This window comes from Trichoderma camerunense, assembly GCF_050948025.1.
Source record: "Trichoderma camerunense strain CBS 138272 chromosome Unknown V8C40scaffold_18, whole genome shotgun sequence".
NCBI classification, from domain to species: Eukaryota; Fungi; Ascomycota; class Sordariomycetes; order Hypocreales; family Hypocreaceae; genus Trichoderma; species Trichoderma camerunense.
The window spans coordinates 518,370-543,696 of NW_028145352.1; the positions used below are offsets into that span (position 1 = coordinate 518,370).

Sequence of the window (25,327 nt, forward strand, 5' to 3'; positions counted from 1 at the left end):
TACGGTGCCATGTGCCGCCCACTTATAGAGGCGGCTCTACCTGTCTGAAATTTACTACTAACAGTGGCCTCAACTACCTTACAGATTATCCTTCGTTTTACTACACATTGTAAGTGAGCTCAATGTACATTTGGGTGGCTGTTGGCTCTTGACTACTGACCTCTTTGGAGCAGATGGACAACTACAGCAAACTCTAACACTTTTCCTCTGATAAATCATACATGATGAACCGTTCCATCTCGGAATCCGCCTTACAGTACGGAAACGTTTCATACACATCTTATTACTTTCGTTTTCTCCCCACTATATCCCATCTTAACCCCTCATTACAATCACCAACTTTCACTATCAGTATATCAATCTACTTCACAGAGTGTTGGAAGATCTTCTATCCTTCACGCCAGCTGCCTTTGTAACGATCTTACTGCACAAACAAGGTGAACATCTTATCCACTACTTACGGAGGTGGACGTGAATGGGACAGGAGAGTCATCCCCAACTTCGTCCATCTATACTCTTCCCCAATACTCCGCTGCTATCGACAGCGTCCGAAAAAAGGCTGGGAAGAGATCAGCCAAGCTTTGCTATATGGTGAGTATTTTCCTGCCATTGGCCCCCTTGGAACAATTCACCCTCGCCGCTCGTATCGCCGGAACTGCCGTGGCTATAATAGCAATGGCTGACTCCGTTTAGGACACTTGTAGACGGCTCCATCAGGCCAACCGATGTCGTTGTCGACGAAGCTAGGAAGACTCAACGAGCCGGCGACGTTGAGTCTGGCGAGTCTGGCGCTCAATGCCTGATAATGGACGCCTACTCAAGTCAACATCGACCAGAAACAACAATAACTCACCCCACACAGTTTCCCCTGACTACCTAGCCACGCGATCAGTTTCTTCAGTGCAGAATTTTGTCACTTTCGCGCAACATCCGAATGTTCCAGCGATCTTTCATCAGTCATACGAAACAGTTCGAACCAATGACAGTCGCGGGAGAAGACGTCAGCTATACAGCGCAGCGCAAAGCAATCTGCCGCGACTATTAACAAAACTGGACATATTAGCGGCCCAACGTCAGGCTCACAGCGATGTGCATGACGGAAATGACATTCTGCGTCGCCTGAAGACGATGGAGATGATACTGTATGACGTAGATTATAGCAGGTGCATGGAATGTTTCCGAGCTGCCAACGAAGACCGTACGAAGAATCTCACCTCGCCACACTCTTCTACTTCTAATACAAAAGGAACGCTCATTATCAACCCCCATGGCGTCTTTGAAAGATGGTTTGGCCAAATCTCCTGCCTGCTTACTCCACATCAGCTGGCTCCGGTAAATCCTATGGATCCTGAATTTTCCTCCAGTCGAGCCAAATCTACCCACTAATCATGACAATGGGATGTTCAGAGCTAAGGTTGACATATACATTGAAGCCAAGCAGCACACTCACAAGATCTCAAAAAGCGCCTCTCAAAAGGACAAGTCGATCAAACAGCCATAGCACTGCATGATAAATTTGCAGAAGCTGGGACTAGGTACTTACAATAACGCCAGGTGGGCCAGCTCGAAAACACCCACAACTTTCTCATCCGTCTGTAGGGCTGCCAGACTTCTAACAGTTTCATATCTCTGGCTTAGATTCATCTCAGATGCAGTCACAGATACACAACCACTCTCACAGCAACCCGCCCACCTTGAGGAACCTGGACGCCCGTCTTACGAGAAGTCGAAACAGGCGATGACGGAGGACAACGAAGATGAAATACCAGCTGGTTTGTCCCGGTATGGGCAAAATCAGATATTAACTGCTAATTATAGACGAGGCTCATATGTTATACTATAAAGCTCTAAAATAACGTCTTTACCAATGGCACTCCCGTGTATCGTCTCACAACCCAGCTGCGAATGGGTAACGGGCTATTCGACATGGTCTCCAGCATCATCTACAAAGGAGTGCCCCATGTTTATACCAAAAGTTGCAACATCACCGCCTTCTTTACCGTTCTATATACAAGAAAATGTTGCCCATCGTTTCAGTGGCTTGCCGTTAGAGACCGGTCAGATTTTTTCTATCGTCCATCCGACTGTCGCCACCCAAACAACGCTCCCAATATCCACTTTGCCTAGACAAGGCGATTCTCATCGACTTATGATTCTCGATAACCGATACAGTAGGTAGCTATGAAGAGAAAAGTATATTTCCCTCTTTCCCATACACACCTACCTTGAATACAGGCGATACTTCGACTGAATCGCCAAGTCCTTGAACGGAAACGAAAACCTCATCATACACGACTACGGAAGGCGATAAGATGGTGTATACGCACGCTAAAATCAAGAACTCAACCTGTCATAGGTCAACATCAATCATTCTTCGTGTCTAATAAAGATGCTTACTATCTGCGTTGAATGTCACCCTTCCCCAGAACCTAGAATGGATATGATACATGATGGCAAAGAAGAACTTAACGAGTCGAGATTTCAGTCTGTGTTCCAAAAATCGCCGTCACCAGAGATTCTGGTTCTAGTAAAATTGCCATGTTCTTTGGAATTCCCATTGGCTCATCGCCTTCAAAAGCCACCATCTACAACCAATCACCGCGAGAATGAGGAAACAACCAACTCAGCATTACCAAACCAAATCGCCCTCTATTAGTCTACCATCTAAGTAGCTATGAATTTGGTTTAAACACTACCGAACGGCATAGCGATTATCATCATGCCAACAGTCATTTCGCAAATAATTTCGCAAGAACACCAACTCATGGTGAAGTTGTTCAACTTAACAGCATCCTCCGGAAGTGAATTCCATTCGATAATGACCTGGCTACTTCTTGTTAAACTCTGGCATCAAGTCCAAAGTCAGCTCTTGGAAGATGATGTTCCCCCTCACCGCATCTTACCGACGGCATATTTCATGTCAGCTCGATATACTACCGCATCAGGAAGCCTCTCTTAAAAGGTTAGTATCTCTTATCCCTACCTTAATGAACCTATCATCTAGCTAGCGATCAAACACAAGCAAACATAAACAACGAAAGGTTGTCCCTTTCTTTCTACCATACGAAACTAATCAGAGTAAAGATAGTAAAGTAAACGGAGATAGGGGAGTAGTCAGTATACTTCTTGAAGATGGTCGAGTTGACCACCGTGGTCGCAACGGCCGAGACGATCGAGCTGACCCCAATGAGCGCAACGGCCGAGACGAAACGCTGTTGGGATTGGCTGTGCAGCGCTGCAGGCAGGAAGTCGTCCGTCTCTTTCTTGACGATGACCGAGTTGACCCAAATGGAAAACACATTAACGGCATGACTCCATTATTGGCGGCCGGCTCTTCAGGCCAACTACAAAGCGTACACGTCATTAACATGCTATTAGAGGACTCATGGGTCGATGGCCATGCACGAGATGATGACGGATGCAACGCTTGCGTGCTGGCCGCGAAACATATTCATGGGAAGATTATAGCCGGCCTTCTTCCCACACTACACGATGCTGGCAATGGCCACTAAAGAACAACCCCCGAAAATGTATACGCCTCGGTGGAGGTCATATGACTTATCTCCAATGGCTTCCAACGATCTTCAAGAAAGTCAACGCCCCGTCGGTGTTTCCTTACCCTGTCGGCATGACCACTGGCAAGGAGAAATCGAAGTGGATGAGCGAGTTGAAGGAGAAATTGGCGACGGATAGCCATGGTGATGGGAAATACATATGCACAAAATACGTTGGTGTTTGATCACATACACCGACGAGACGCCCAAACGGAGGGCATCGAGCACTATCTCCTTTTTTCGCAGTGCCGTTGACAATTGGGCACTCTCTTTGAATTCTGCAAAGCCGGTGGAAGAGTCTGAATTGGTGGTCTTTGAGTAAGGTCTCCCTCACCTTTAGCTTCTATTCCTTCAGACGGCGGACCTTCTGAAAGTCCATAGATTGGGCAATCTCCCGTGTATAATCTTCATGGCCGCCAAGTGGCCTCTGAGGATAGGTTCTGAGCGCATGCCACATCTGCAAAGGCTCCATTGGGCCTGGAAGAGTCTTGTATGGACGATATGCCCTGGTCTGTAGCCGCCAGAGTCAGAACCACTAACATATTTTTCAGAATAGGTGCCCAGCCCTAACCACGCAACTGGTGGTGGCATATCACGAATATAGGTCTGTTGGAGAGAGCGCCAGGGACCAAAGGAAGGCGATTCAGAAGTGTGCGAACTCACTAGAGAAGTGGTTAAAGGCCAATGAAAGCGCCCATAAGGCACTTGACGAGGCCGAAGCCGAGGCAAAAGCTGAAGACGAGTGCTCATGGGCCAAATGAGTCCTGCTGAACGCCCTGTACCCAGGAAAGCTCAACCAGCATCATGAAGAGGCAATGAACAGATTTGGCAACTATGTCATTTCTGACTTCACCGATCGCTACCTCGAATACCACCCTTGCCCGGGAAATTGCTACATTTTCTAGTGTGCAAAAGCACAACTGCACAGAGGATTTATGTTTCACGGTCAGGCAAAGCTGCTGTAATCCATACCGAAGTCAGCAAAAAGCATTGATCATGGCAAACGTGATTGATGAGTTGATATCATTCGAGACATGCAAGGGAGGGTTTGAGGAGAACAGCATTGAAGAGTTTCCATCTCTAAGCGATCTCTACCCGAACAATTCTACACTAAAATCCATAGACTAGGAACTTGTGGAAGACTTACAACATGGCAGTATAAGAGATCCATGTGGCCCATATAATCTATCGACACAAAGTTGGTTTGCCGACCTGGCAGCCAAACACCGCTGGATGAAAGACGACCATCTTTCAGGCATCATTTCATCGGACGTGTCGCAGATCCTTGAAGACAACGACCCGGCATGGGTCCAGCACCATGCCGCATGGAAAAGGCTGACGGCGTTTACACGCCACGAAAGCGAGTCTCAGAGACCGTCACACCAGGGAGTAGCGCAAAGAATTCCAAGACTTAAGCAACACCTGCGAGGGATGGATGGATGTAAATTGGGTGCCGCTATAGGCACGTGGTAGAGGTGCCATCTTACACCATCTTATACATCTCATTTAGCTTACAGATATAAATTAAAATCTCAATAAAATCTATCAACACCCTCTGCATATCCCGTTCATTGACAGTACAAAAGGCAAACAAACAATGCAATAAAAAAACCATAAACAACTCAACTCCAAACTGAACAAGACCATTTACCTTCCCTCCTAGTCTCAAATTTCGTCTTTCACAAACAACTCCCTTCTTCAAAGCATATTCTTCCCCCATCGAAGAACTCGCGGCTCTCGTGTCGTCTTCCACCACTTCATCACCTCCGGCGTATCTTTATACGAGATGAAAATAATGTCTTCCCAATGATTTGCTTCGATACTCTCCAACGCTGCTTTCAGGCCAACCCTTTGCATGCCCTCTCCAGGTAGAAGTGTCTGCCTTCTGAACAACAAGCTCTCTACATGTTGCACGGGCATGACCATGACCTTTTGGCCCTCTGTATAAGGGGGAAATATCCCACCTATATCGCTCTTTAGTCCTTTGAGAATGTCATCTTTGAGATCGGCCCATTCTTCGGACGAGAGGTTGATGACTCTATGATCTTGCGGCGTAGCTTTCAGTTGAAGAGAAGGCACAGTGCGTTGAACCGGTGATAGGACGTCTTCGTCCTGCATTTTTCGTGCATTGAACATGCTCCGAAATGTTGAAAAGGACATGTTATTTTGGGCTTGAGATTTCCCTTCAAGTGAGCGAAGCGCATCATCGCGGTGACGTTGCGTCTCGGTCGCTTCACTGTCAGGGGGCTGCATCTTTTTCGACAGTAACTTGAGGGGCTCAGGTCGGAGTTTCTGATGCTGTTTGGTAGAGCGTTTTGACGATAAGGAAGAAGTGAAAGACTGCGATCCTTCTCTAGTGCTTGCGCTGCTTCTACCTGACCGAGAAGAAGCCGCTGATAGCATACGGGTCATGAGATGCTTTAGTCGCTGAGATGATGTTTTGGAGGACATACTCCCGCCGGAAAGACAACTACCAATATCCGATGACGTTGTCGCCGTTGAACTTGACCAACGACTCTTGAAAGCAGTATCGTCGTCGTCGTAAGCAGCAGTATAGCCTCCTGCCTTGGATGATTCGCCTTGACTTACTTCAACACGGTTATGAAACTTCATTTCATGATCATCTTGCTGATGAAGACCAAACGCTTGTCGCCACATCATTCTATCCCGGAACAGAACCCGATACTCTTCATATTCCCACCAAGAATTCCCTCCTCTTTGGATTTTAAGCGGGAAGCATATTCTAAGCATTGGCTGTTCTTTGGGAGCAACAGGAACAGGAGGGGGCTTTGGGGCTGCCGGAGGGGCGGTCGACCAGAAGGGGAGCATGTTGGTGATGCTTGACAAGGGCATTCTGAGAACTGTGAGAATGCTTTGGATGTCTTGGGTGGTAAGTGGAGTGAGGAACATTTTGACGATGAGGTTCTCAAGGGCGATATTTTATGAAGATGTTGGTGAAAGAACTGGCACACGATACAAGAACAAAATAACCAAGAAGCTCTGTTGAACGTGTTCATAGCACTCTTGTATGTGTGGCTGTCGCTGTGAACAACTGCGTCCATCTCTAAGTTATCTATGTATGAATGTCTGCGCATTCAAAGAACTAGCACACATAACAAGAATAAAATAACTCAGCAACTCTCTTGATGAATGTGAAGAACACCCTTGTATAATGTATGGCTGTTGTTGTGAACAACTGTATTCATCAAAGTTATTATGTATGAATGCCTGCGCATTCATTCATTCATTCACACATTCACGGACTCATGCGTTCAAAAAATCGTTCATTCAACAGCGCAATCCCATTTCAACTATGGCTACCGCTTTAGAGATGAGAAAAAAAAAAGAGGGAGACCCCCGCAACCTTCCTTCCTCCAAGTGTTATACTTCCAACTCCGTAGAAATGTCTATGTAATACAAAAAAAATAAGTGTACGCTATGTACCAAGGTGTCATCACAAATGCCGGCCGTATGAATCCCCCAGTCCACAATAGAAACTCCTTTGTACCAATTTGCCGCCTTCTCTGATTTCATCTCCTAAGAATGGGAGAGCTATTGAGACCCATCGTGTTTGAGCAATGTGAAGTGTAAATGTAGTTTGATTATATATTTTGTGTTGAGAAAATGTTGCTGTATTGTCGGAGCTTATTCATGGATAAAATCTTGTTCAACCGCTTCAACCTCGTGTCGCCCTTGTCAGTTTTACGACGGCGTTCATTTGACACGCCCTATGTTCTCATAACAAAGGCCTCGTCATTTTCTGTTCTTTTTTAGGGATTCGAGCAATTAGATTGAAAGAAATGCCGAAACGGCCTCTTTTGTAATTGATGTACCGAAAAAGGATAGAAAAAATAAGCCAAAGCAATTTTCATAGGGTGTCGTCTGATGGATCACGACAGTCTTTGTATCGTATGTAAAAAAGCAAATATTAGAGTCCAAGATGGTCGGTCATCTTTTTCACGTCTTGATGAATCGCTTGCAAGAGATTGGAATACTAGCCCATACGCCGTCTCTTGTTCTCGTGACCGGGGCTCTCTTTGATCCCAAAATCATCCCGTTGAATCTCTTCGGTCCCTGTAGGACTCGGAGTGTCAAATTTGTGATTGAGACCTGGGTTGAGCCCTTGGCCGAGCCCGTCTGCGTCCAGATTAAAGTTGAAGTCAGTCCCGTCTCCGTAGTGAGTGGCGTCATTCAGAAAAGCGTTGCTATCAAAGAACTGATCTAGGTCCACATTGGGAGGATCAAAGTACGCTTCAGCGCCATCTTCCAGGCCAGGAATGTGCCCATTCGGGCTCAATGGCCCCAGGATATCGCTCAGTTCGTGAATTTTTGCGTCCTGTTCGCTCTGTAGACGCTTGAGCTGCTCCAGATCGTTTTGGTTCGTGCTAATATGCTGAAGAGAGGGAGCAGGCATGGTTGGTGACCGCAAGATGGGTGAAAGTGAGGGTGCTGCAGTAGTGCTTTCTTGTGCGGGAGATGTGACACCTGGGGAAGACATTTTCCCCAGAGGATCAGACACGGCAGGTATGTTTGGCATCGCGGATGCTGATGACTGCGCTGCCATGAGGTTGACTAGCTTGCTTCTTTGGTCGCTGCTCAGGGTATTTGGGGCGTTGTTGACAAGCTCAGTTGCTTCCGGCAGATCAAGACCTGCCGAATTGCTTGCATTGTGGTCGTTTATAATCTTCATCATCCGTTCGTGCGGGTTTGTCTCGAGTTCCTGTCTCAGGCTAGGCGTGGAATCTGATGGTGATGTATCAAGAAGCTCCGTAACGTGGCCCATCTCCGGGTGAACACCGAGGGGATGATACGGCGCACTGCTCGTTGATGATGACCGACTCGCCTGGGCGGCTTGCGGGATTGGTGGAAGTAGCTTTTGGGACTTTCTCGGAGTGGGAACGGCAAGTGAGTTGGCTGCGTTTGCTTGAGCTTGAAAGTAATCACCCAAGTCTACGACACTGCCTTGGTGGGACGGTTGCTGGCCCTGGTTCGCCATCAAGCTCGAGATGATATCGCCGACGTTCTGCGAAGTTCCTTGATCCTCCAACGTTTTTCTGAAGACGTTGGCTAGGAAATTGAGAATCGCGTTGATTGAGTTTTGGTGTCGGTCGTGCTGGGTCTGGAACATGATTGCCTGATTGTACAGGTCATTGTTGTTTCGCTGCAAGCGGTTGATGGCGCCGAGAATCAGCTTTTGCTGCTCTCTCACTTTCTGCAGCTCTTCCTTGATCAGTGCCATCTCCTTTTTGGGGAGAGGCTGTGATTCCGTTCCAGTGGCAGCGGGCAGGGAGCGGCCCGCGGTGTTGGGGACCGGAACGCCCTGGTGGCTTGGTGTCTCTTCATGGCCGACGTCCTCTTCGCTGTCGCCATCGCCATCCTGGCCCTTGTTCCCCTTTTTAGACTTGCCACCGCTCTTGGGCTTATTAATCAGCCATAGAAGATTCGGGTGCCCTCGCCGAAAGTATGGGTTGGAATACTCGCTTGGGCTCTTATTTTTGCGCTCACTAGCACGCATCGAGTTGTCAGAGAGTCCCACACACTTGTGGAAGCCGTACATGTTCAGCTGTCGGACAAAGGACGCGTAGTTGTTGTGTTTAAATAGCTCCGGAATCAACGTCTTTGCAAACTCATCCTCATCAAGCACGATGAAAGAATCGCCCTTTTCAGACCACCGAATCAAGTCCTCATTTTTTCGTTCCTCAAGGAAGCTAGTGTAACGGTTAGGTTCGTGATCCTTGGAAGTGAGATTTGAGGATGATGCTTACCTGCTCAGCTTCTGCACAAACGGTGGAATCTGCTTTCTTTTGGCCTGAGCCTCTCTCTTGGCCTTTTGGGCCATTTCTTCCAAAACTTCTACGTTATCTTGCCCAACCCCGCCTTCCGTGGCGTTTTGCGGGACGAGAAGGTTGTCCTCCCCAAAGCCAGACCACCGATCCGAAGAAGGCTCATAAGTTGCTCGAAGATTCGTGGGAACAAGGGCGCGATTCATTTGTCGGCGTGCGAGTGAGTTTGACGGCGCGCCAACGGCCTGAGGGTACGCCGGCTGTGTTTGCGCAAGTCCGTAGGGATTCTCACTGTGTGCAGCGGCAGCACTGAAGTAGTCGGTGGGATCGGTTGTGCCGTCGGTACCGTTCCACTGCATCACAGGGTTTGCTCCAGCAATACTATCGGTGGCATATGGCTGTTGCATATTCCGCTGGATCGGTACGATTGGCGACGCACCGGGGGCGGCTCGTTTCCGGGAGTTTGGTGCAGACATGGTGAAGAAGATACGGCCGCGTGCGGGCCGGTCGCTGAGGAGTGTAGGGCAAGGAGTCGCGCGGCAGGCACCGAGGCCCCGTCAAGGACTGGATGAGGCTCCGGTCGCGATGTATGCCTTAGCGCAGTGCCGCGGCCCAAGGCAATAGCAACAATATGCGTCGTCTCGGGACACAGGCTAATGTCCTGGATTCAGCGACAGCAGACAGGCAGCAAGTAGCAAGTAGGCGCGCGGGTGAGCTGGCGCCTAACTCTCTGTCTCGGCCAGAGAACACGTCGACTCTTGGGCAGATGACTTGGAGATGGGGATTGAAGGCCTGGAATTCGCAATGGTACGGCGGCACAAGCAGGTCGATGATCCGGATAAGCTGCAGCTAATTCGCTGACAGCAAAAAGAATATGTTCCAAGAAAACAAAAAGTGCTTTCGAACGCGCTGCGAAAAGTACTCGGTAGCGCAGCGATGCCTTTGGCAGGATCTACGGCTAGGCGGCAACCTGAGCTCTGGAGATTATGCGGCGCGACTTGTTGGGTTTCGGGCGGATTTCGTGCTCTGTGTTGGCGCAGCGGAGCGGAATTCTTGCTTCAGCCAGAGTGATTGTTCATCCCGGTCGCGGTGTTGACGGGCTCTCTCGTGCTCAATGATGGCGGAAAGGCTCGTTTGCTGGGATGGACCCAGATTTGCAGCCCGGCTTGACTTGATTGTCGTTTGAAGATTGCGAAAATGTTATCGTACTTTCGCCCGGGGCTTCGGTCAGAGCACTGTATTGGGATGCGGTCATCCGCTTCGAACCAATCAGCGCTCAGATTGAATGAGCAGACAGTTGATGGACAGAAAGATGGAGAATGGTGAGATTTTGAGCTCACATGCAAAGAGTATGCGCGTACAAAAGTTGACTTTAGTCGGTGTAATAAGTGCCCATGTTTGGATGTTGTACGTGCTTACTCATTTTGCTACTCTGATTTTTCTGGTCCCCACTTGGCAAGGCTGCTCCGCACGTGATGATAAGATGTACAAAGCAAAAAAGTCGCCGCTGAAACAATGCTGAGCTTTGTTGCGTATGTCTTGGTTGTATTGGGCCTTGGTTTAACAATGAGTCCTCGGGACACTTCAAAATCAATATCATGAATATCAATATACAATACAGCTCTACAATTAATTGTTCATGCATGGATGATGCTTTACTTTGACTTACTGACTCGCTTAAACACAGAGGCTGACACTCACAGCAAGGAGGGTCTTAGTCAAAAAGGCAGACTTACATGATGCATGCAGCAAGTCCACATAAGAACCGGAGATCCTTGCCAAATGAGGAGTCACAATAGCCTCTCGACATTTTCATCCAAATGGTAATACACGAAACAATGGTTCTGAAGTTAGATGTTACAAACAATGAATCTGTCCCTTGCATCTCCGATGAACATGCAAGACATTTGCTCTTTGTCCTCTCCAGCTACTAGTACAAAAAAATGACAAGAAGCTCTCCACCTTTGAGTGGAGGGCAAAAAGCAATGTCCTCGGTGAGGCTCGAACTCACGACCTTCAGATGGCCCAAACTGATGTTTGGATCATATCGTCTAATATGAGACTGACGCGCTAGCCAACTGCGCCACGAAGACTTGGTTGTTGAGAGCCATGGCGTCGATAACACAGACTAGAAAGGCAGCTTGGCAACTGTGATAGCAATTCGCAACTTAACTTGAATCAATCGTGAATGGTCTTTGTAGTAAAGGGTAGAACAAAGGAAAATCAGGTTGTCGCGGTAGCCTCTGTCTAGCGTCATATCCGAGACTAAACGGTTGTTTGACTAGTAGTTCACGAGAATATTAGAGAATACTAGCTGTAAATTCTTCATCCGATTTGATATCCTCAAAAGCGTTGCTTCTAAATTCATGATATTAAATAATGACCAAATTGTACAAAATACAGACTGGCTACCGCCCATCTCCAGTACTCCATACGCTACGCCATAATGCCAAATAAATATCGATATAAAGAGACGTAAATGGATGCCGCCATTTCATTTTGCTCCTCTACCAGCCAAAGAAGCAGCCTTAGCCATTTGAGCGTTTCGTGCCTGATCCCATGCCCTCCCAGACCCGCCAGCCCGAGCCTCTCGTTCAGCCCGTTTCTCCTCCTTCAGTGTCCGTGACTTCTCTCGCGGATCTATGACGACCAACTCTTCCTCAGCTTTCCTTCGGTTGCTCAGGTCCTTACCCAGCTTGTCAGCCGCAAATGAAAGTGCGTGAGACATCCAGCCTTCGTCATCGCTCTCGTCCTTTTCCTGCTTATCCCAGGACGTGCAGCTTTGGCAGTTTGCAATAAAATGCAAATCGCACAGCTCTGCTTCATCGTCTTGCGAGGGCTTCTCTGCCTCGCCCTGCTCATTGTCAACAGGGGTCTCGGTGGGCAGCTCCTTGGACGGCGGAGCCTTGTCGAGCTTCGCTTGGAAGGCTTTTAATATGCGGAGAGATGCTTGATCTTCATTCGTCGAGGCGTTGTTGCCTCCAGGCCGTCTTTTCCTTCCCCGTATAGACGTCTCAGGTATCATTGACTCTAGTGCCGTCTTTTTCTTCTCCTGGACAGGTTCCCCAGAATGAATTGTCCTCCTCATTGAAGCCTTGAGTGCGGCGAGTTCTTCATTAGCTTTTTCTAGCGCGCTCTTTTCCGGTACTAGCTCCGGCTCGGGTGATGGCTCAGGGGGCGGTTCTTTGCGCTTCTTGGGTGTGGGAATAGCTCGTTGTCTCTCCTCTTCCTCTTCCTCATTGTCCATGATATCTGAAACTGGCTCTTTTCCTTTATCATGAGTCGTTCGGGTCTCACTCGCCTGCTTATCTGAGGCTTTGGGCTTGGAGGATTTTGACTTTGAGCTCTTGTCTTGAGATGCCGGAGTCTCCTTTTCCTCGTCCATGATGAGCCTCGTGTCAAATTTGGCTTTCTTGAACACGGGCACTTCTTCGTCACCTTCTTCGTCTCCAAAGCTAAGCAGCTGTTTCCCACCCTTCCTTTTCTTCTTCTTCTCCTTGTCCACCTTTGGCTTTACTTGTGTTTGTGCCACTCTCGATCGCTTCGTCATATCGTCGAACGGGTTGACCAAGATCTCTACGCTTGTAATCTTGACTGGGTACAAGGGTCGCTCGGTCGCCTCGTCGACTTCAGATTCGCCAATCTTTGCCAGATTGTAGATTGTGTCTCCGGCGACTCGACCAAACATTGTATTCCTGCCATTGAGCTCCTCTGCCTTGTCCAGCGTAAAGAAGAATTGGCTGCCGTTTGTATCGGGCTTCCCCTCGTTGGCCATTGCCAAGATGCCCCGTCGATTGATCTTGAGCCGGGAATGGAATTCGTCCTTGAAGTTGATGCCGTTGGGCCCTGCGTTCTGGCCCTGTCTCTGGTCCATGGGCCAGGGATCCAGGTCGCCGCCAAAGGCGCCTCCATCGTAGATTGACTCGCCACCATTTCCGGTTCCTGTGGGATCACCGCCCTGCACGATAAAGTTTGGAACAAGTCGGTGGAAGATGGTGCCGTCGTAGTAGCCATCAAGGCAGTGCTGCAGAAAGTTGCGGCACGTTAGCGGCGTCTGCTTGGCAAAGAGCTCGACGTGAATCTCTCCCAGTGTCGTGTGCAGGATCGCCGAGCCTGTCGGCTGTGGCTCGAGGTTGTAAATCGCCGACATGGCTGGCTGTGCGTCATAGAATTGTGAGCTGCAGTGAGTCGCAAAGCTGATGGTTGAACCACGCGAGCTGAGCTTTTGAGGCATCGCGCCAGACCCACCGTTATCGATAGCTTCGACATCATCTTGCAGCTTGTGACTTACACCAAGCGACTGGCCCCAAGCTACCCTAGAAAGAATTGGATGGCTTCAAAATCTCAATGGCCGCGACTACAGCAGATTCGCAAATCCAAAAGTTCTCAAACCTGCTGATCAGACTGCTACTATTTCATATACAATACGAGAACTTATTTTAATATTGAGCGGAGAAGAAATACTACCGAAGTTATGCTTCGACAAGAGCCGTCACTAGATGCGAAGACGAGCTTGGGAAGAATCTACTTTTGGGCGGTATAAACTGAGAAAACGATGTGTTTTTAAATTACTGTAATTGGATTTTTAAAATTTTCGAAGCAAAGTACTAGGACAGAATAAGTCCCCGTAGAGGATAAACGCCCAATCCTCCTTCGGCCAATGTTGTACCGTCACTTCGCACCACCCTTCAGCATCCTATTTCGTTTTAGAAGAACTCGATCCAGATCTAGATCCGTGAGAGCAGCAGCCACCACAGGAGTGAGTGCTGCTCTGGGAACGGTCTCCGTGCGAGTGAGCATGCGAGCTATGCCCCCTGGACGACGAGTTGCTGCTCGACTTGGCCTGATATCCCGAGCACACGCATCGTCATTAATATGAAGGTCAATAGAAGTGTAGCCTAAATCATACCTGTTCTCTCTTGCTAGCAGAAGATTCTCTGGGCGCTCCGTATTCCGGCATCTTGGCGATTTCAAGTATATTTGCGTTGTATAGAAGAATCAAGGAGTAGAATAGGCAAAGTCTGGCTGAAGGTTGTTGATGCTTCTACAAAGTAACTCGGTATTGAATGGACCTTATATATGCAAAGGCCGTCCATAGCTAATCGTGGATAAGAGACTCGTGGAATTGTTACAACGTATGACTGATAGACCATCAAGGTATTTGCAAAGAATGCAATGTGAGTGAAAAATAGAAATTTTCAGCATCACCTACTGTATCTCATAGGTTTGACATGCTGTTGGGTTTCTTGAACGGCAACTCTCTCCACTAGAAAGGATCTAATGGTGTCGCAGTCAACATGTATGCGGTTTACCAGTTGCCACGTGCTTTTGCCACTTCGAAGTAGCTATGCTGTGTCAATTAACAATTATCAGCTTGTTCCTGATCGGTAGGTATCAAATTTTATGGGAATCAAACCGTATAAAGTTGAATATGGCAAGTAGTACGAAGCATTCATAGCATATCACAACTGCTTAGAAACTGCTGCCAGGGATATGCATTACCACGGCCAATTGGTAATACGTTGGATGTATGATTGACGTCCTCCCATACGCCAGCTGCGCTGCATTGCTTGAAATCTCTTTGGGTAAAGAATTGATGCCCAATCTGAAAAATCTGCATCTCTTTGAATCATCCAACAAGAATAATTGCATTCCAGTGCCATGTAGTTGCGATAGCACGTCTTGTAAGCTGGAGGCAGCACGAGCTTCCACTCTAAGCCTGGGCTAGTTCAAGGCCGTGCACGGGGAGTCGGACATGGTAATGGAACCGATTGGTGGGAGCTCTACCTTAAGGTACCCATGGGAGCCACTCGACGGCTTGGTGTTGTGTAGGTACATGCAGATATCACTTGTAACATGTTATGTATCATGGAAGGCTCAAGACTGGAGCTGGTGTTGAGTTGGTCAAACTATGCACTGTAGACATTGAATGTGCAGATGTTTCATATCATTACAATCAGACCAATGATATCTGGCGCTGCACTAAGTTTACATGTACTGCTCACAACCGCATAAACAGCATCAATGGAGCATCTGAGCCCAAGTGGAGGAACGCATGGTTCGAGCTCATCAAGCTAAAACGGCACCAGCCAATGCTACAGCGGCAACTTGGGGGGCTTAGCAAGGCACGTCAGCAGCCCCAGCCCCCCCAATTTGTCGCAGCTACAGCGCTAATCTCAGGTGCCGATGCAGCAGCTGGTTGCCGCTGGCGTCACAGCACGTCGTCACTGGTCAGCAAAGCTCCGGCCATCGTGGTCCATTTCCTGTTTTTTCCTCCTCCTGACACCACCAGAATCTGGGCGGAGAGGTGCTGTCAATTGCGTGGTTTCGGCGTCCTGACGTTTGTGATTCTCTACCTCGACTAAATTAATACCATCTTCTTTCTCGTTAATAGATTGATACCCCCAGCCGCCAGACAAGATGAATCCCAATAAGCTTCTCGAGGAGCACCAGGCTGCTGTCGCCGAGATCCAGAAGCAAGTCAAGCACTTCTACGACAACAAGAAGCCGTTCCGAGTCTACCATGGCTCAACAAGCTCCACGCGTCCACTGTCCTTCAAGGCAGACGCCATTGTCGACACCAGCAGCATGGACCGCATCTTCCCGGTCAATCTGGAGACCATGACCGTGCAAGCCGAGCCCAAGGTGCCCATGGACGCCCTGGCTGCCCACACCCTCAAGCACGGTGTCATTCCAAAGATTGTCATGGAATTCAAGGGCATTACTGTTGGCGGTGGCTACTCTGGCTTTTCCGGCGAGAGCAGCATGTACCGCTATGGCCTCTTCAACAATACCGTCTCCGAGATTGAGATTGTGCTTGGCGACGGCACGTTGGAGACGGCCAACCGCGAGCATAATGCGGATTTGCTGGAGCACGCTGCTGGCAGCTTGGGCACGTTTGGAATTGTCACCCTGCTCACCATTGAGCTGATTCCGGCCACTACATACGTCAAGCTGGACGTCCAGCTGGTCAACGACGTTGCCACGGCTCACGACTTGTTTGAGGAGGCCACCAAGGACGAGTCGATCCACTTCATTGATGGAGTCTACTTCCGCAAGGGCACAATTGCCGTCATGTTTGGCCGTTTTGTCAATCTCCTACCCCAGGGCAGGTCTGCTCTCAAGAAGATGGAGGTTCACTGGTTTGCCGACACCATTGAGGACGCTCTCAAGAAGAAGCCCACGGCTGAGAAACCCATAGACATCTACATGTTCACACCCGACTATCTCTTCCGCTATGACCATGGCGCCTTCTGGGGTGGCAAACTTGCCTTTAAGCATTTCCACGTGCCCGAGAATGCCTTCACCAAGCGCCTGGCCGACCCCTTCCTCGACAGCCGCACGTGCTACCATGCGCTGCACAAGTCCGGCCTTGCCAACGAGTATGTCGTGCAAGATTTTGGCATTCCAGCGAGCACGGTCAAGGAGTTCATTAGCTTTGTCAACGATACCCTGCCAGAGCTGATGATCTTCTTGGCTCCTTGCAAGCCCCCCAAGGAGATTGGCCTGACCTCTCGTTTCAACGCCCGCGTCGACGAAGTTTCGGACCAACGCATCTTTGCTGTTGGCGTCTACGGCCGCGGACCTCGTGACCCGAAGGCGTTTTACGAACTTAACCGCAAGCTCGAGCTGCGAAGCGCCGAGCTCATGGGTGCCAAGCTCTTGTACGCTCGAACTTATTACACCGAGGACGAGTTCTGGCTCATCTACCGCAAGGATGTCTACGACGAGATGCGCAAGAAGTACAAGGCCGAGACGCTGCCTTCCGTCTACGACAAGCTCAAGGCGGACATGGAGACTGGTGCGGGCAAGCGAAGGCCTGTGCGTGGCATCCTCGAAACAATGTGGGACAAGGCCATGGGCAACAAGGCGTACATCCCTGTGAAGAAATGAAGCTTTCTCAAGTAATGCCAAGGGGACGATTGATTGCGTGACATGTTGGATATGTCTACCTACCTAATTACAGCGCTTTGTCAGCCTGTGTGATAGATACCCCTGACTTTCTTCCTTTGAGCTCTCCAGTAAGAGCGTTACTTTTCTTTCTCTAATTTAGTTTTCCGATGGAATACTTTTCAATGATACCAAGACAGTTCTCGTCTATTGCATTCCATAGAATAAAATCCTAAATTTACATTTGCCCCTTTGTTAAATACTGGTTCTTTGTATGTACGGCTTTTATATCTGACAATGTAACCCTTCCCTCTCAGTCATACATGCCGATAATTTCTCCCACGACACTGCGGTAAATACCCTTTGGATCGAACTTTTGTCGTACGGCCTTGAACCGAGCAAGGTACTGTATCCATCAACTTGGTTAGGACCGAAACAATGGAAAGGGGAAAGAAAGACTCACGCTGGGATCCAAATTCTTAACAGCACGCTGGAACACATCGCGAGTGTTCTTTGTCCAATGGGGGCGACATGGAAATTCATCGACCAGCGTGTTGGCCAAGTTGATGTCTGCAGCAAAGTGATATGAGTACTTGTATCGTTTTCATATTGAGATCTCGTGATGGACAACTTACAGAAAGCTTCGTTGTACCGCTTCTGGTCTCCAAGACTGGGCCGGAACGAAGGGAAATCAAACATAATCGCACCCTTGCTCCAATCCTGCTTATCAGCCGTACCCGTAGTAACCTGTCCAAGGAAATCAAAGTGCGCCTTGCCAAACTTGATGTTAATACCACTCCTGTACGTCGAAGCCATAGGCATCCACTTGGCCTCCTCAGCATCAAAAAGCGCTCGAATGCGCTTCAACACCTCGTTCGCCCTGGTCACGGGAAACGCCAACTCCAGCGTATACCCCTTGAGCCCATACTCCCACTCGGGCTTCTGCCCCGGGTAAAGCCCGCCGATGAGGACGTCGTAGTTCCAGCCGTAGACGGGCCACTCGGTGATGGCCTCGTCGGTGACCTTGTCGTGGAAGTTTGGCTTCTCCCAGAGCCCGAAGAAGATGCCCTCGGCGGCGAGGTTGGGGAAGGGGCTGATCTTGCCGCTGTTGAGGAGGAGGACGGCGGCGGCGGCTTCGAGGGCGGTGACGGAGAATGTGGATTGGAAGCCTTGTTGGGTGCTGGTGTTTGTGGGCACGATGTCGTATGTGCGCCAGTGAAATTTGCGTTGAGATGGCCACCACTGCGTGATAATGTAAGTGGCCTTTCTCTGTTATTAGGATAGATGCAGGGAACTCGAGCTTACCCAGAAGTTTGCTGTCAAATATGGCGAGATGAGTTTGTAAATGTCTCCGTTAAGGACGTCCTTTTCATCGAGACTATGAAGAGATAAATGTTAGCTTGAAGTAGAGGTAAAGCATCGTGAGAGATGGGAGACAAGACCGACGTCGTTTGCATGGCGTATACTTTGGTCTCTGGAAAGATTTGCATCTTTATCCTCGCAATAATCCCCAAGAGGCCCAACGAGGTTGACGCAGCAAGCCAATCGTCGTTGCTCTCATCCCGCTCAATATGCTGAACATCTCCATTCCCATCAATAATATCCAGCGCAAGCACACCACCAACCACCACCGCATCCTCTCTCAACGAAGTACGATGCGCTCCCATGGCAATGCTGCCTCCGAGGGTAATGTTCCAATTGACCAGGCCAGTACCGATATTGGCGCCTCGCTCATGAAGATACTCGGCCAGCTGGAAGAAAGTGACGCCGCCCTCAACCACCACAGATCCGCCATCAAGATCAAAGTCGGAGATGCCGTTGACAAACTCGGTGCGGATGATGACCGTCTCGTCGTCTGAGCACTGCGTGTCGTACCACATGTGGCCTCTCCCGCCGGCACGGACTTGCAGGCCACGGCTTGAAGCGTCTTTGACGAGGGACACAATTTCATTGACGCTTGTTGCGTTGTGGACTTCGACGACATTATGGCATGATGGCGAGCCTGGTCCGTCAAAAGTGTAGTATTCGAATGCCGATGCTGTGCCTAGCAGCACGCTGGCCAAGGCAGAAAGGGGGAGAAGCATGGCGAGGCTTTAGTTGTCCAATTCTCAACTCTTATGGTGAAAGATGTTGTGAGAGAAGTGGTTGAGTCGAGGTCGAGTCGCTCCTCACGTAAGATGTAGCTGGGCTGACGATACCTTATAGGGATCTGCCAGAGCTGCTCCTCCTCCCCTAACCTTGCTCCTGCAAACAAGCTGCCAAATCAAGATTCTCATTGTTATTGAATGCATTTCACATTAATGCGAATGCTCCGCGTGACCTTCATGCCATCTAGCAGAACCGCGGTTGCAACCTCTCCTTTTGCCCTGTCCCAGTATCCGCGCCGTCACGGCAGCACATGTGAAAGGCGACCAATTCCTCTCTTTTAGGCATCGTGACCGAACAACTCGCCCGTATTCACGTAGCACTTCTCCGGACCATTGTACAGATACGGCCCTTTACTCACATGGTGCCCTCCATCGTGATCGTGTACGACCCGGCAATTGGGGGGTTATGCATGTTGTTTCTCTCGGACGAGGAAAGGATCGTCACGGTCCTCCCTGAAATGAATTTAGCTCTCCGCGTTGCTTTTAAGTCTAAAGTAACGTTATAAAGAGCTTTGTGCGGGGGGACGAATCGTCTTTGGGGATTTGGGGCTGGGGGAGATGAATTGGCTAGACTGGTTCATGCAATGGAACGCTACGAGACACACGGCGAGGGCATGAATGCGGGGAGAATCCAAGCGAAACTTCTGTGATCGCAAATAGATCTTGTCTCCTTTTCTGTTGGAAAGTATTAATCTGGATGGTAGGTTTTCGTATTTGTCGAATTGATAGTATCGCATTGTGATTGACACTTGTGAAGAGCCGTCTATGCTGCCAGCATCTGCTGTATTTCCATCTTGATTATAACAGTATGGCTGTAATTGTATTCAACCATCGTTATTTTTATGAATATGTTAAAGCTCGCTACTGTGGTAGCACCAATAGGACCGAAGAGGCTAAACTCTGCATGTCAAGGCCTCGCCCTGACCAGCTTCCACATCAAGACATTGTTGTTACATCTACGTTGTACATTGTTATTGCATCGGAGTCCGCGGACCTGCGATTGGTGTTCTATATTGTATATCCCTCTAATCAAGTATCTTGACAATGCGACTTAATATGTGAGCTTCACTTGAACAGAAGATGACCTCGCTCTCAGTGTTGAGTTTTGAGGTTCAACCCAAGCAATGCCTCAAATCCTAAAGAGGGTAAATGTATTATTCGGTCACTTTTGCTATCATTTCAGTTGATAATATCCTGCTTTACGCAATTTTGCTCTCCACGTCTGCTTGATGTCTCTCCGCTCCTTCTTTCCGGGCACTTTTATACACGTTTGCTTGAATCAGTGGCTGACTCGGATGCAGTATCAGGTTCAAGAACTAACTGACAACAATATAAGTCAAGCTCCATGCTATCACATCATTGTAGATCTATTATCACACATATAGACATATGCGATTTGACGTCTTATGTACCACTTCGCTATTATATGTCCAAACGAGATCCACCTCTCGATAAAGGTCACCCAATAGAGTACCAGGTATACTATATACTTTCATGCATCCGGTCCGGCACAGCTATACAGTGGTGCCAATTTGATCGACCCAGCTGTGAACTATACCTGGTACGTCTCAAGTATATTAAACATGCCGGCTGCTGTCACGCCATGTACTCAGCTGTTGTGATGCATCTCAGCCATCAATATGCGGCCCAGCCCTGACTATGCATCTCAGATGCGTTCCCGCAACTCAGCTATTGTCATGGGTATAGCTGTCATCTTGAGTAGCAACAATTATGGAGCTAACTAAGGCATGGAGATAGACTACCACATTATTGGTATACAAGAGAATTGCCACTACTATCAAATCCTGGTGATTCGAAGCTCAAATAGAGCATCTGTAATATCTATCAAATGAACTCACCTACGTGAGATAGCTGTTGTTTCTAGTGCTGCATTATTTTCAGCTAGCATACGGAGTATATCATTAGTAATTATAGATCAATGCATGAGCATGTAAAGATATGGCGTATAGATTCAAGGTGTAGAAGGCTCGATGGTTTCGTTGTAGTTCCGAAACTACTGCGTTGTAGTTCCGAAACAAACCCAATGCTACGTCTTTGACTCTTTGGGTTCTACTCAAAGATATAATTTGTCTTCACCATGAATACAAGGCTCCTGGATCGAGTGTCAAGGCGTTGGGTAACTCGGCTATAAGATGAAAGATGGCTCTGGAAACTTTAATAGGCAAAATGGTAGTGCCCGCGTGCTCACTTGCAAATGGCGTCCAAGCTGCCAACCCTGGCACAACTGTGCCCCTTGTTTCGGATTCTTATAAGATGAGGTGCTGTGTATTTGCCATGAGCAAGTATAAAGTATTGGAATTCGAGAAAGCGGCGGGTAAAATAGTTGATGGAAAGCGAAGTTGCATATGGAATAGAACAGCCAAGTTCTCAGCCGGAGCCACGAAAAAGCCCGTCGGCTCAATTTAAGCCTGTCAGCGATAGCGCCATCCACGACCTCGTGTTAGTCAACGACGTGAACTCTCGGGTAATAGAATACCCAAAGGAATGGAATACGGCGCATTTCACACTTGATCATCGTGTCCCCTTTCTTCCCCCAACCGACGTGCCGTCTTCTTGTGAGGGTGTCGTAGCGGAAAAAGATGATAATGCCGCTGCGGCGTTTCGGATTGGAGGGCCTTGAGATTGGCGTCCTTTCCGAGACTTAGCGGTTTCGTTTCCCGTAGCCATTTTTGTCGATAGCTCGCTTTGTGCTTACCCTCGACGTGTAATTAACGTGATGTGTGGCTTCGATTCATCTGACAATGACACTTGGGAGTTCCCGCGGGCCCCTTCCGATGTGAGCACTTACAGGTCACATCGATGTCACTGTCACGGAAGCTTGAAATAACCTCTAAGGAGAGGAAGAGTGGAAGAAGAAGAAGAAGGCGGGGGAATCAGTAATGAGGCTCGGAGATGTTAGATAATAAAGTGTTGATCAAAAGTTTATGGAGGTGCAGCTTCGAAATATCCTGGACGAATTCTTAGCCCGCTATTGGAAGTTCTCGATCGTGGGTGGAAGGAGCCACTCCCCCCGCACTTTTCTTATTTTTCGGCCGGAAGTGCATGTTTGCCAAGGTACTTTACTCCTCTACTAATCAAGAAATTTGGCGAGTCAGCTTCTACAAATCATGGATTTTTTTACTTTTCTTCTATTTGTCGTATAGATGTTGTTAGTGATGACCACCTTACTACAATACTGACGAGTTTCACCATCGGCGAAGGCTATGCAAGTCGGTGTCTATCGCCGATGTAAAGCCACAGGGAACTGAATCCTCAACCGATCGCTGTACAAACTACCGAATAACCGAGGCCAGACACCGAATTCGCTCTTAGTGCCGCGTTCAAGTTGCGAATAGCAGCGTGCCAAAGGTACAAGCGTCCGATACAGAGACGCCAAGGAGACAATAATCAAGGCTTACAATGCTTAATGCAGCACGTGTTCATGTCAGCGCCGCGGCGGTGGAGTTTCCGGCGTGTTAATGAGATTGGGCGGTCCATTCTCCGAGTTGGAGTTTGTTTGTCGTGGGAACAAGTTGAGCAAATCAGGCACTGTAATACGGAACTCTCCGCATCCAAAGACTGCAGTGCGGATATAGCTCGCATGCACACTTACAGTACATGCCATTATGTTTGCGCTTGACTAAACCCCGTGGCCACAATGGCATGTTTCCCGGGGTATGCCTGTACGAGCACTGCGGTTATCTGGAACAGCACGGACTATCGTGCATGTTCCATAGGGCCGGCCAAATCCCACAAGACCTATCACCCCGTAGCGGGCCGAGACCTATCGATTCTCTTCACTGGACTGGCCAACAACTGAGCTCTCGGTGAGACGGATGTTGAGCTTACTGGAAGCTCATGCCGGCTGCAAGGAAGCCGGGGGAAAAGGGACAGGGTCAGCCGCACCTATTCCAGAAATGACTTGGTCCAAAGCCTCAGACGTACGATTTGACATCCAGAAAGAGGTCCTAGTATCATCTGGGCTTTTGTTGCCTTGTCTAGCAATCTAGCACCATGCTGCTGCCGCTGTCACAAGGTACTGTACTGTGCAACAGCTCAAGTGCTGCGGACTAGCAAGAGCTGCCTGCTTCTCCATGTCTCCATCTCCCCATGGGAGGAGTGGAAACTTTCTCAGAGCGTCGAGCTAGCCCCCAGTGCCACAAACGACGGCGCCAATTGCATCTAGCGATACCAAATCTTGCCGCAGTTGGCCGCGGAGAGACGTGGAAGGGGACCAAGAGGTAAAGCCCATTCAAGGTTGGCATAACGGAGCAAAGCGGGGTAATCAATGCTAGCATCTTGAATCCGACATGATTCCGAAAAAGGAAAACTTCCACCTCGCACAGGAGGTTGTTCCGAAGGCATGCCGTTTGGGGCTGAATATGCAGCTGCCGGGCATATGGCTTACGGGATGCTTTGAGACGAGGGGAGAAAACACGGAATTTCCCGCACGCGGGAGAGTTGAGGCAGTTTGTATGAAGTAATGTGACGATGAACCAATGGCTCGTTTGGGAGGCTGAGGAGCCGGTGTTGGCCGTGCGAATGCGAATGCGACTCGACCTTGCGACGCGTGGATGCGACTGAGCAAGGCTGTCTGTCTGTTTCAATGAGTCTGATAGCAACCCATCGACGTCACGAGCGCATGGCCTCATCTCAGTTAAGGTTTATTTCTCCAGATTCTGGGGCAAACTCGATTACCAGCACGGTGCAAATTGCGCGCCTAGATTTCGGCAGTAGAGTCAGGTTGGGGCAATTCAGGGCGCCAAGATGCAAGATGTTGCTAAGCCAATGCAGTCACTATTCATCTTGCAAGGCTTGATGGTGTGAACGAACTACTGACCCGATTTGAAATACTGAATGACGGCGGCAGACTTGGGACGATTGGTTCGCGGCGGCCATGCGGGGAGCGGAGAAGCACAAAAAGATTGCCTGAAGAAGAAATAAGATGTCAAACGCGGCACATTGCCGTTGCTGCATCGAAATTAGTCAAGTACGGAGTACGGAGAAGACTACGGAGTATGGCTTCTCAAGATAGGGCGTACGGATGCGCAAGCTTAGCCAAAGCAAAGCAAAGCAACTATTCGCTGTTGGCCATCCAGAGGCCAGAGGATATCTATCTGGTCAAGGCTTCGGAGATGGATGTCATCATGAGCCACCGGGCTGCTGCGGGGAACCGTCTCAGAACCCCGGAGTCGCTTTGGTCGAGCTCCGTGATTCGTCGGGATACAGGATACAGGCGACTAGCACCTCTTGCAAGCACGCACCAGACACAAGTGCTTCGACCAGCGCAGTAACCGGTTTCAGCATGGCCTCGAAATGCCGGGTTGTGCACAAATATCGCCTCCCCTGATGAACTCAAGCTTGGCCCCCGGCAGCCCGGTCCCGCTGCGGATCTCATGCAATAGGCGCTCTAGCCTCTGCAGCGGCACGGACTACTAGGAGTGCTAGTCAGTGCGAGTTCTCTGATAATCAACTTGAGTTCGGGTATCGTCGCAAGGAGGGACGCTGGTGGGGATCCGAAATAGGCGTTCCGGCCGGTGCTGTATAGAGACGGACTGCTCTTTGGCCGGAGAGCTACTCTGCTCTTGGGCAGTCGGCAACAGTCCCAGCATGTCCACGTATACTGTACGGAGTGCTGTGGGTTGTCAATCCATCTCCCAAGGTGCTGCCTCGCCTGAAGCTAGAGGCGAAGAAAGTGGGATGGGGGTCTCGAGGCCTTGCTCCCCCTTGCCGAGGGCGTCTCCATCTTGTCCCCATAGATACTCGACTCGTACAGTTGCATGGTTGGGGTAGCGTCTGCTCTTGTTGAAGCTCGCCCCCGCTCCACGCGCGTCAAGACGGAGGCAAAGAACGGAGCAAAGAAGCTCCTTAATAATGGGAACTGGAAACTGCGCTGCGCGGATACAGGCGTTGCGTTTTACATAAAATGGCATAGCTGTCCCCATCTGGATTG

The 25,327-nt window shown here is 49.2% G+C and overlaps 6 protein-coding genes and 1 non-coding gene across 7 annotated transcripts; 2 read left to right on the forward strand and 5 right to left on the reverse strand.

Annotated features, from left to right (window-relative positions):
- Window positions 1–2,719: 2,719 nt before the first annotated feature.
- V8C40DRAFT_269321 (ankyrin repeat domain-containing protein) lies at window positions 2,720–3,512 on the forward strand (the record flags this gene model as incomplete). The annotated part of the gene is made up of 2 exons (XM_083220070.1): window positions 2,720–2,919; window positions 3,089–3,512. The coding sequence occupies 2 exons, from the start codon at window positions 2,720–2,722 to the stop codon at window positions 3,510–3,512; spliced, it is 624 nt and encodes a 207-aa protein (XP_083069543.1).
- Window positions 3,513–5,252: 1,740 nt separating this feature from the next.
- V8C40DRAFT_269322 (uncharacterized protein) lies at window positions 5,253–6,464 on the reverse strand (the record flags this gene model as incomplete). Its single annotated transcript, XM_083220071.1, has 1 exon — window positions 5,253–6,464. The coding sequence occupies one exon, from the start codon at window positions 6,462–6,464 to the stop codon at window positions 5,253–5,255; it is 1,212 nt and encodes a 403-aa protein (XP_083069544.1).
- An 801-nt stretch (window positions 6,465–7,265) lies between these two features.
- On the reverse strand, window positions 7,266–10,104 carry V8C40DRAFT_80553 (heat shock factor family protein). The gene is made up of 2 exons (XM_083223454.1): window positions 9,320–10,104; window positions 7,266–9,262 (listed from the first exon to the last, which is right to left on the reverse strand). The coding sequence occupies exons 1-2, from the start codon at window positions 9,811–9,813 to the stop codon at window positions 7,549–7,551; spliced, it is 2,208 nt and encodes a 735-aa protein (XP_083069545.1). The 5' UTR covers window positions 9,814–10,104; the 3' UTR covers window positions 7,266–7,548.
- Window positions 10,105–11,323: 1,219 nt separating this feature from the next.
- On the reverse strand, window positions 11,324–11,430 carry V8C40DRAFT_t176. Its single transcript has one exon. It is a non-coding gene; the product is annotated as a tRNA-Met (tRNA).
- Window positions 11,431–11,654: 224 nt separating this feature from the next.
- On the reverse strand, window positions 11,655–13,526 carry V8C40DRAFT_254019 (cyclophilin-like domain-containing protein). Its single transcript, XM_083217733.1, has one exon. It carries the CDS (start codon window positions 13,485–13,487, stop codon window positions 11,832–11,834), a length of 1,656 nt encoding a protein of 551 aa, XP_083069546.1. The 5' UTR covers window positions 13,488–13,526; the 3' UTR covers window positions 11,655–11,831.
- A 2,099-nt stretch (window positions 13,527–15,625) lies between these two features.
- Window positions 15,626–17,511, forward strand: V8C40DRAFT_254023 (FAD-binding oxidoreductase). The gene has a single exon (XM_083217734.1). The coding sequence runs from the start codon at window positions 15,758–15,760 to the stop codon at window positions 17,228–17,230; it is 1,473 nt and encodes a 490-aa protein (XP_083069547.1). The 5' UTR covers window positions 15,626–15,757; the 3' UTR covers window positions 17,231–17,511.
- Window positions 17,461–19,520, reverse strand: V8C40DRAFT_281983 (uncharacterized protein). Its single transcript, XM_083221712.1, has 5 exons — window positions 18,674–19,520; window positions 18,533–18,605; window positions 17,863–18,469; window positions 17,691–17,797; window positions 17,461–17,633 (listed from the first exon to the last, which is right to left on the reverse strand). The coding sequence occupies exons 1-5, from the start codon at window positions 19,309–19,311 to the stop codon at window positions 17,541–17,543; spliced, it is 1,518 nt and encodes a 505-aa protein (XP_083069548.1). The 5' UTR covers window positions 19,312–19,520; the 3' UTR covers window positions 17,461–17,540.
- Between the last annotated feature and the right edge of the window lie 5,807 nt (window positions 19,521–25,327).

Excerpts from the sequence above, each read along its gene's own strand:
- V8C40DRAFT_80553 (XM_083223454.1), bottom strand. The coding sequence starts at position 9,813 with ATGTCTGCACCAAACTCCCGGAAACGAGCCGCCCCCGGTGCGTCGCCA. Across the intron at positions 9,263-9,319 it reads TTTGTGCAGAAGCTGAGCAG|CTTCCTTGAGGAACGAAAAA; the intron begins GTAAGCATCATC and ends CCGTTACACTAG.
- V8C40DRAFT_254023 (XM_083217734.1), top strand. The coding sequence starts at position 15,758 with ATGAATCCCAATAAGCTTCTCGAGGAGCACCAGGCTGCTGTCGCCGAG.
- V8C40DRAFT_254019 (XM_083217733.1), bottom strand. The coding sequence starts at position 13,487 with ATGTCGGCGATTTACAACCTCGAGCCACAGCCGACAGGCTCGGCGATC.
- V8C40DRAFT_281983 (XM_083221712.1), bottom strand. The coding sequence starts at position 19,311 with ATGCTTCTCCCCCTTTCTGCCTTGGCCAGCGTGCTGCTAGGCACAGCA. Across the intron at positions 18,470-18,532 it reads ATTTGACAGCAAACTTCTGG|TGGTGGCCATCTCAACGCAA; the intron begins GTAAGCTCGAGT and ends ATTATCACGCAG. Across the intron at positions 17,798-17,862 it reads GCGGTACAACGAAGCTTTCT|ACATCAACTTGGCCAACACG; the intron begins GTAAGTTGTCCA and ends ACTTTGCTGCAG.